The 10,004-nt window shown below is 52.1% G+C and overlaps 1 protein-coding gene across 3 annotated transcripts in view; it reads left to right on the forward strand.

Moving 5' to 3' along the window:
* The window catches only part of RANBP17 (RAN binding protein 17), a 170,508-nt gene extending 166,765 nt beyond the window's left edge, over positions 1 to 3,743 (forward strand). For all 3 annotated transcript variants that reach the window (XM_068959443.1, XM_068959444.1, XM_068959445.1), the window contains 2 exons: positions 32 to 159; positions 3,342 to 3,743. In XM_068959443.1, coding sequence (XP_068815544.1) covers positions 32 to 159; positions 3,342 to 3,438 — 225 coding nt within the window. In that variant the 3' untranslated portion in view covers positions 3,439 to 3,743. The remainder of the gene's footprint in view (positions 1 to 31; positions 160 to 3,341) is intronic.
* The last annotated feature ends 6,261 nt before the right edge of the window (positions 3,744 to 10,004 follow it).

Here is a 10,004-nt window from a genome sequence, read left to right on the forward strand (position 1 = left end):
ACGTTCTCTACTTTTTTTTTTTTTATCGTAGTACTTCAGTGAACTAAGGGCAACCTTGATAACCAGCCAGCCAGACAACAAACGCGAAGCCCTTGACCAGTGCTTTAGGAATCTTATGGACGGAGTTGAGCAAAACCTTTTGGTAAAGAACAGAGACAGGTAAGTTTGTAATGCAGAAGTGAGCTGAAAGAACAAAAGAGAAGCAGAACCTTTAACTAGAAAAAAAAATGTAGGAAATAATCTAGGTGGCTTTAAGCTACAATTCCTTTTAACTTCCTTTTAAAAGATAATATTCTATCAAAAAATTCATCCTTAGACTTAACAGTTAGAACCTGAACATTTAATAATTGTATTTTCTTGGTCAGAAATGTATTTCCTAGCTTAATCATAAAGTCTAGGTTTGCCGGGCCACATTTGCTGCTTTTTCTCTTGGGAAAAACTGCATCATTACAGCAGGTGAGGCCGAGAGCTCCCCTTTTTCAACCTTAAATCTCTCAGACAAAGCACTTCCTTCAGCCTCCAGTGGTGCTGCTGTTCTGACAGAGCCTTTTCTTGCTGGTGTTGGGCTTAGGCAACTGCTTTTGAGATGACAGCATGGGAAAGGATCCAGGAGGACCAATTACACATTGAAGATTAACACAGCAAGGATTTTTTTAAATATGAATCATAAATTCACCTAATCTTGCCCTTACTAGAAAAACAGTGGAAGTCGCCACAAAAGAAATGGAGAGTCTAGCTGCAGTTAATAGTCCCGCTAGCTGCTTGTTATTAGGTAGCTACTTTTTTCTACTGCACTTGCATTATTCAAACAAAACAAAATCTTCAAAGTTTAGACATGATCTTAGTCCAGACTGTAAAAGTTCCCGGCAAGCTTGAAACAAACTGGAAGAGGTCTTAGAGAGAAATGATGGCTAAAACCATTTGGTGATTTTATTTCTCTGACTTCTTGGGAGGAATTGCAGCTTGTCAAAATCCTAAAAGCCAGAAATCTCAGATGGGTCATAATCTTTCGTTGTTACTGCGAAAACTGTTGAGCTTGTTTGTTTCTTAAATAGTTTTGTGTTAAATATAGTCTTCACAATTTTGTTTCATTTTCCTATAAACTTCCACTATTAAGTGTGTAAATTCCCTATGGTCTCACTGTGGGTGATAGCCAGAGAAAGGAGGGTATGGATTTGGAAATGAACCCAGAAGAGTACAGACTTCACATCCATGACACTAAGTCTGACTTTGTGCGACTTCCTGTATGTTATGGAAAGGCAGACCTGGGGAAAAGGCAGAGAGCCACAAGAAAAGACAGTGCCTGTTAAGACAAAGGAACGCATAGCTGATAGTGGCAGGCTGTAGGACACAGTCTGACCTTACAGCTGTAAATACCGAGGGGGTTCATTTGACTGAGCAGTCCGTCAGGATTTAAAAAAAAGAAAAGAAAAATGAACAAATGAAAAACTGAGTAAAACTCACTCTTCTTAGCTAGGTGGTTTCTTAGTTCCAGATCTGTTGATATTTACTGAAGGCAAGAAGTCCTTAAGGTAACGTTCTTTTCTGAGGAAAACTTACCTTGATAGGCAATTTCTGTGAGCTGCCTCGTTCTGAGAACTGCAGATTTTAAGGCCGGAAAGGGGATCATTAAATGATCTAGTCTAAGCTCAGGGAAGGTGAACAGACAAGAGGCTGAACTCCCCTGTCACCTCCAGGCTGGCATCGAGGGACATTAGCCAGACGGCGTGGGGAAATCCTGCTCTCTACTGCCTGAGCCCTTCCTGTTCAGGGAATGGCCAGAGTCTTCAGTGACTTGGGCTGCCTGCAGATACTGCATTTAGCAGCCGCTAGATTCAAATATACGCAGATTTGAAGTGCGTTTTCCTCTCTAAGTTCTGTAGGGTATTCTAAAACAGGCAGCGGTGAGGAAGCTCTCGAGAGCTTTTGTGGAAGTGCAGGTGGGGCGGGACGGGGCGCAGGTGGAAAGGGGATATAGCTAGTTCAGTAGAACGAGCAGCTCTTCTGTCTCAGCAGCATCCGCCTGTCGAACTTAGGAAGACTTTTAAGCCACCGCTTCCCCAACGAGCAGCATGACTTAATACGATGGTTTTTCTCTTTTCAGTTCTTGATTTGTAATCACTCTCAGATTTATTCTGTGGAGCAGGAGGCTTCTTTTAACTGTGATTGTTTAAATTTGAGCAGAAATCAATTTCCATTAGTAAGGAAATAAACACAAAAGTAGAAAATTATGAATAGAATAGAGAATGAACTCATAATTGCATCCTGTATTTCCACACGCAAGCCCCAGTTTACCACATTGCTGCTACGCATATCCATAAAGTATTCTACAGTGAGGCCAGTCAGGAAGGATTATTAGCGCTGGTCCTGCAAAGAGACTGAGATGCCTCAGTTTTGTAAGCGCTCGGGCACACCGAGCCCTTTGCAGGCGGGAACCCAAAGGAGCTGCCCCAAAGAAGCGGAGAAACTTCATTACCGTCACTCTAGGGAGCCTGCGGCGTCGGACAGAGTTGAAGCAAAGAGCATTAAGGTTGCAAACAAAAGAGCCACTTAGAAGACCCTCAGTGGGGAGGGGGTGGGGGAGGACAAGAGATGTTTCTAACTTTTTAAAATGATTTTTAAATATATATATTTACACATATATATATATATTTACATACGTACGTACATACATACATACATATACATATACATATCTATATAATATAAGGTGTGATAAGTAGCAATTAAACAGTTCATTTCAAGCAGGGATAGACCAAAGGAGTAGATCATAAAGGCTAAGTCAGAGCTGTCACCGAGGTTCAGGTGTGATACCCCTGGATGGCCTTCCCCTCCTACACCTGCCAGTAGAGAGCTGTTGGGGAAAATTGTGGTGAATTCATTCTGTGCCAGATGGATAACGGTAGCATGTTTCACTGAGAGACAGGTTGTACTCTGACACCGCTCGTGAGAAAGGAAGGTAGGTCTGAGATAGCCGGGACTTGATGACCATCTGGACACGTCGCAGAGAGCTGCTGAGCAGAGTTTGGGGAGCATGAGGACGTGTTCTGAGCTGTGGGAGACAGAAAGGTTTCCCATTGCATTCATTTCCCCGCTGACTTTTGAAACGTTTCACGTTGTTGGTAGGCCGAGTTTATAATGCTGTCCGTATATGTTTATTTGTCCATTGTTATTTTATAGGACTGATTTTTGAGGGCACTTAGGGATTTTATTTGTAAGTTTTCCTCTGTATTTCTTTCAATTTAATTTATGTGGGAGTTACTCTTTCTGCCAATTATTTAAATAAATGTCTCCAGTAACAGGTTTCGTTTAACCAGGCGTTTGGGATTTCTTTTTCCCAGGTTCACTCAGAACATGTCAGTCTTTCGAAGAGACATGGCTGAAGCTCTGCGCAGTGAAGGGGCCTCAGATCCCAGCAATTTAGATATGATGAGTTGACAATGACTTTGGAAACCAGAGCACTGACTAATAAACCAACTTTGAAAGTTTTGGAACCCCACTATATTGTTAGATAGATTTTGGCCCTTGTGAAAACTATTTTTTTAAGATGATTTCTGCCTTTTTATAACTCTGGCCTAAATGTAAGGATTTGTAATAGTGAAAACAATGTAAAATCAGCCTTAGCTTGAAGAACAATTTCGGCCTTTCTTATCAAAAGTTATTATCCTGTTCTTTTATCTTTATGAAATGGTGTAGAAACAGTACTTAACCAAAGAACAAAATAAATATGCATTGCTTCTAAACTTGTATTAGTTAATGATTCTCAGTTCTATACATACTAGTAAGTGATATTTCTGATCACTGAAAAAAATCCACGCTCACTTTCCCTGAGGTCATATTTGTTTGAAAATGAGATGGAAAACGGTACACATTTTATATGACATCTTTTTGAAATAATAAAATAATTATTTTTCTACAAAACGTTATACATTTCTGTTCAGCACAGGAGGATTATGACAAGGTGGGCAACGAAGCAGAAGACTTGAAATAAGCTTTTCAGCCTATACGTACGACATGCAAGTCAAGAATGTTGCATATAGTGAAATAAGGGATAATGTAACAACCCTTAATAAAATACTGATAGTACTTTTAACTTGACAAGTACACGTTTTCTAGGTCCTTGGAAACTGAAAAGGCACAGAAGAAAATACAGTTGTTAAATGTTAAAACATTGCTGAAGAAGAATTAAATCCACCCACCGCTACAAAAAAGAAAGCAGAGTTACAGAGACTTACATCCCATATTTGGAAAGGTGTGTGGCACAATGAAGATGAAAGCCTGCATCTAAACCGGAAAATTTAGCAGATTCATCTTCACCTATCGGGAATCGTAAAGAGTTCAGCCTGTGCCAAAACAAAAATCCCTCGTACGCGCCAAGGCTCGTGCTTGTGCTAGCCCCTGATTTTGTGTGCAACAATTAATTTCATTCTGCGGTGGGTACGAATTATTGTGTGGGCTGCTGAAATACGGAAACGAATTGAAGCAAGATTTAACAAAAATTGGAACTATTTAAGCAAGAAGCCAATTAGCTTATCATGTCCAAAAGCTATTATGTGCAATTAGAAACTGCTGCTGTTGGTTTGAGTTGTGGGATTACTCCCCCCCCCCCCCAAAAAAAAGTCAATAATCTACTTGATGTGTTTTTTATGCCTTTCTTATATTTGCATATTGGTAATATTTCAGCACTTTTTAGATAAGAATGTGAACTTTTTATTGTGGTCAACAAGGAGCAAAAGTTCACATTGATATTTCTCATAGATTTTTTTTTTCTTTTCTTTTTTCTATGCAACTATTATTTTTCCACCTCTTCTTAAATTTCAGGACCTAAATCTGAAAGGACATTGTTTTGTTAAGTAATTTTCTGTTTTCATTTAAGCTTAGCTGAAGAAATTACTCACCCTACAGCCGAAGGGTCTAATTTCCAAGAGTGCTGAGTACCGAAGAAAAGGATCCAATTGAGGTTTCTAAAGAGTTGCAGATTTTTGGTATTTCTGAATGCGAATTGGGAGCCCAGTGCTATGTGTAGAGGTTTGAAAACGTCACGGAAAGTCCGATCGTTACCAGCATACCAAAACCATAAGGATTAGTACAGCCGTTCGTGGTCCATGTCAGTCTTTGACAAAATGCGAATTTTGGCTAAGTCAAATTTGAAAAGTTGCAAAACGGTGAGCGAATTCACTCGGTGTGTTTGGGGGGGGGGGGGGTGCGCACACATGAATATGTGGCACATACGTGTGTGTGTGTCTCTGAGCTGGAGGCTGGGGAGAGGTTTCCTCCAGTTCGCCCTTGGCCGCCTGGCTGCAGAGCTGCGTCGCTGAGCGGTGCCTGCTCCTTTTTCGGCGCTTTTGCTCTATAAACCCTTCCGTCGCCTTCCAGCTGTGTACGTTTGCGTCGGAAGGTTCAGATGAAAGCTAACGGGTTCTGGGACTCTGCTTTTCTTTGTCGTACGGCGCAGATAAGCAGCGGCGGCACGCGGTCGCCTGGCGCTCGCGAACCGCTCGGCGTACCCGCTCAGTTAGCTGCGCTGCTGAAGCGCGTTGCAGAGGAGAGCCCCGCGCGCCCTCCTGGCTCGGCACGCAGGCTTCAGGGCTCGCTTCAGCACGAGGCTGCCGGCTCCCTGGAGCGCTGCGGCGCCGTTGCGGGCTTCCCTGCTAACGCAGCCCGTGCTATGCCTCACGGTGGGAGTGGGAAGAACCTCTCGCCGGCCGGGCGAGCTGGCTAGCCCTGCCTGAGCAGCGTTTCGCCTTGGTTAACGATTGACGACAGGAACGCAGTCGGAGGAGATGGTCGTAGAGACGCGCTTGCTTTGAGGTTTGGCTCTGCATAGCAGGGCAAACGGAGGTTTTATGACTCCGCTGACTTTGTCAGGAGCCTTAGCTGACGGCTTTTAGAAGGGCACTGTCAAAGTGGGCACAGCCCAGAACTTCCTTGGATGTGGACACAGTGCATGCAATGCCTTGCCTGTTTTTTCACCCCCTAACTGCCTTGAGGAGGGTTTGAATTGTTCCCCTTAAAAAATGAAGGGTGGAAGCAAGGGAATGGGAAAACAGGAGAAAGGAGACTGTGCAGCCCTCCTGCGACTCCCCCCCAGGGCCCCCCCGAGAGTCTGTCCGCTTACGCAAACCAAGCGGCACTGTAAAATACGCCACGTTTTCCCCCAAACGTATCGTGTATAGTCACGGTGAAAAGAGCCGGCAACTGAATCGCAGGTAAGTGTTTTGCCTTTCTGAAAGATGGGGGGGGAATAAGCTATTCCCTAAAGCAGCCCTTTCGCGCGGCGCCTTCTGGCCGCTGAAGGGGGGGGAGAAGGCGCTCTCCCGGGCTCGCGCGAGGCGCCGCCGAAGGAACGCCGCCGCCCGTGCGGGCGCCCTTCGTAACATAGTTCCTTAGACTTGTTAATGTTTTATTGTAGTGGGAGCTTACGATGACAGCAAACCTCTCAAACTATAGAGGGATAACGCGCTTCCTTGCCCTATTAAAAAATAATGCTAGTGTAGGTTTTATGTACCTTGGTTTAGATTGCTGTTGAGAGCGCCGCTTTGACAACGGTCTTCTTGAGGTTTACAGAAAGCGTAATAAAATATGTAAGTTACATTTCTACAAACAAAAGCCATAACATCAGTTATTTATAAGTGTGAGATCCAAACGGTATCACGATAAATAAACCTTAATGGATACCTGCGGCATCCATCCTAATGCAATTTGCCCAACAAAAGTCATGTTTAGTAGAAAAAGCTGGCAGGAGCGGAGCGTGGGTGTAAAGGAGAAGACGACGGAGACGGGAGCCGCTTCGAAACCCCGGCTGCTGCTCCAGGTGGCGGCGCTGGCAGAGACGGCCGGTAGCGCCCGGCGCTCGCCCTCCGAACGCGACGGGCTCTGTGCTGGGGCACCAGGTGCCTCTGCGCCGTTCCCCATTTGTCCGGAAAGGACAACTTGTCCGGACTGTGACGTTCCCCCTTGGCGTCCCGAAACCCTGATTTTATTAGCGACGGTCGAAAGCCCCTGAGTCCCACCTGGCCCTCAACCTCGCTGTCCCCCTTCCTTGCAGCGGGGCTGCTGGGCCAGCGCTCCCTCTGCCCCCTCCGGCTCGCCCCTTGGCCGGCGGCTGCGTAGCTCCCCGCCGGGAGCGGTCTCGGGTTCTCTAGCGCAGGCGTCGAGGTTACCGACCTGATAAAGCCGTGCTTCGGAACGGGAATTGAAACCGCGGCGGGAGGCTGCGAGGCTCCGGGAGCCCTTTCCCTCCCCTCCGCCGGCGAGCCGAGGGCAGCGCCGGGCGCCCGCTCCGGCCGCGGGGCAGCGGGCGCCCGCAGGGCCGCGCCGCCGGCCCAACGGGGGGCGGCTGCGGAGCCTCGGCCGGGTCCTGCCGGCGGCCTTCACCCCAACCCGCTCGCGCCACCCGGCGCCCTCCCTGCGCGGCGGCGGGGAGCCGAGCAGCCGGCGCGGCCGCTCGGGGTGCCTCCTCCGGCCCCGCGGGGCAGGAGGGCCCCAGGCCACGTCCTCTGCTGCGCCTGGTGGGGCGGCGGCGGCGCGCTGAGAAGCCCGGCTTGCGTCCCTGCGGTAGCTTGGCGAAGTATGGCGCTCGCGCCGGAGGAGGCCTTGCTGCTGGCGCGGCCCCCAAGCCAGGAGCCGCAGCAGGACCGGCTCAGGCGCACGCGGGCGCCCACCCGTGCGGCCTGCGGCAGCGCCGCGGGGAGCAGGATGGCGCCCCGGAGGCCGCGGCGCCACCGAGGCAGCCGGTGCCAGAGCAAGGCGCGTCCGTCCCCGCTGCAGCAACGCGGGGGCGATCGACGGGTGCCGCCACCCTCCGGCGGCCGCGGGACGGGTCGTTGGGAGGGGCAGGTCACCAAACGCCGGGCTCGGCGTCGCGCGCCTGCCCGGCCAACCACCCGCGGGCAACCACCCGCTTGGATCCAGGCCCACCGGGGTCCGCCCGGCCTCGGTCGCCCCCGGCCTCCTGCGGGGCGCTGGCCCTCTGGCGAGCTCGGAGAGCCGGCGGGCGCGCTCCCGCGGCCCTGCGGGGTCAGGCCCGGCCGCCGCTCTCTGAACCGGGGCGAGCCGGACTCCTGGGCCCCCTCAGCCGGGCGCCCGCGGGTTGGCAGCGCAGGAGCTGGGAACCGCGGCTCCCGAAAGGCCCCGGCGGCTCGGGGCGGGCAGCGCGGCGGCGGCCGCTCCTCTAAAAGACGGAAACGTTTGGGATTGGGTCCGGGCGCGTTTCCCACCCGGTTTTATTCTCTCCTCACGCGTTTGGCGTTTTCAAGCTGCGCGGGTGCCCCGAGGGACGGACACCGGCCGGTCGGCGCCCGGGCGTCCCCACGGGCTGAAGGTGTCACCTCTCTTGGCACCGGCATCCCCAGCGCTGCTGCCGGCGGCGGCTCCTCTTTGGGGCGCTGTCGCGCGGAGCCGGCCCGGACGGCCGCCCGGGGAGGGAGCCGAAGCCGGAGGCGCCCGCGGGACGGGGCGTTTCCTGCAGCAGGCGCCCGGAGGGGCCGGGGCAGCGGGCGCGCGATGCGGGCGCAGGGGCGCGCGGGCCAACCTCAGCGGGCGGCCGAGCGCCCCCCCCGCTTCACGGCGGCACCCCGGCGCCCCTCGCCGCCTCGGGTGCCACGGGGAGGCCTGTGCGCGGGGCTGGGTGCCCCAGGCCGCCCCCGTTCCCCTGGGCACCCGGGGCCGCGCTAGGCTGGCCGGCCGGCGAGGACGCTGCGTGCCAGCAGCCGGGGAGGGCCCTGCCTTGTGCCGGGGCGAGCAGCTCTGCGGGTGCTCCTGCCGTGCCAGGCCAGGTGATGCACCGGTGGGCTGTGCCGGGCTGTGCCTTGCAACCCAACGCAAAGCCAGGCCGTGCCCTGCCATGGCATGCACCGGCGTGCCAGGCTGTGCCACGGCAGGCTGTGCCATGCAATGCAATACAAAGCCACGGCGTGCTGTGCCATGCCGTCCCAGGTCACGCAAGGTGATGCAACGGTGTGCCGGGCTGTGCCCTGCAATGCAAAGCCAGGCCAGGCCAGGCCAGGCTGTGCCATGCAAGGCGGTGCAATGACGTGTCGTGCAGTGCCAAGCCAGGCTGCACCGAGCAATGCAATGCCAGGCCATGCAAAACCAGGCCGTGCCCTGCCGTGCCCGGCACCTGGCCCACAGCGGGCCAGGGGGAGGGTTGGGACCCACCTGGAGCACAGCAGGGTGCAGGGCTGCTTCCACCCAGCTGCACCCCACAAACGGCGGCTGCCCCAGCACGAGGCCCCCGGCACCTGCCCGGAGTCACCCGAGCCGGGGGGGGGGACCCCCAGCTGCCTCCCCCTGCCCCAGCCGGGCTGCGTCCCGGCCCACCGGGGCGGCCGCGGTTTGGGCGGGAGACGTTGCCCCTCCGCGCGGCGCTCCCGCCCCGGCCCCCTCGGCCCGACGGGGGACGCGGCTCCGTGCCCAGCCGGGGCCGGGGCGAGCGCGGCCGGAGCGGTGCCCCCCGAGGGGGCGGCCCGCGGCAGCGCCGTGACATTTCAGCAGGGCGCAGGAGAAGCGGCGCCCGCGCTGCGCTGCGCGGGGCTGCGCGCTCCTCACGAGCCGCGGCGCAGGGCCGGGGGCGGCGGCGGGGGGACGAAACGAAACGACTGCGGGAGAACAGCATTTAAGGATACCATACGTCCTAGGTTATTAATTATAAAATATAATTAAAGTAAAACTGCAGAACGTCAACATATTAAATTTAAAAGCTAATATTAAAATAGTGTTAATATTTAATAAGGTAGCCGAGCGTTACAAAACTGTATGCTGATACTCTATATTTAACTGTGTAAAACCAGGAGAGTTTTCCCAAAGAAAAATGTATTGTTTAGCTGATTATCAAAGACTCTGTGATATATTATCCATTTCACAAAAATAATATAGATATCTTTTTAAATATAGTAATAAAAACATACTAGCGCCTTTTAAATATACTATTACTTACCACCCCTTTTCATATTGTACTATCACAGACACTTTGGAATTGGTTTAAAAGCACATCATTCATTATT

Source organism: Struthio camelus, chromosome 13 (genome assembly GCF_040807025.1).
Source record: "Struthio camelus isolate bStrCam1 chromosome 13, bStrCam1.hap1, whole genome shotgun sequence".
Lineage (NCBI taxonomy): Eukaryota > Metazoa > Chordata > Aves > Struthioniformes > Struthionidae > Struthio > Struthio camelus.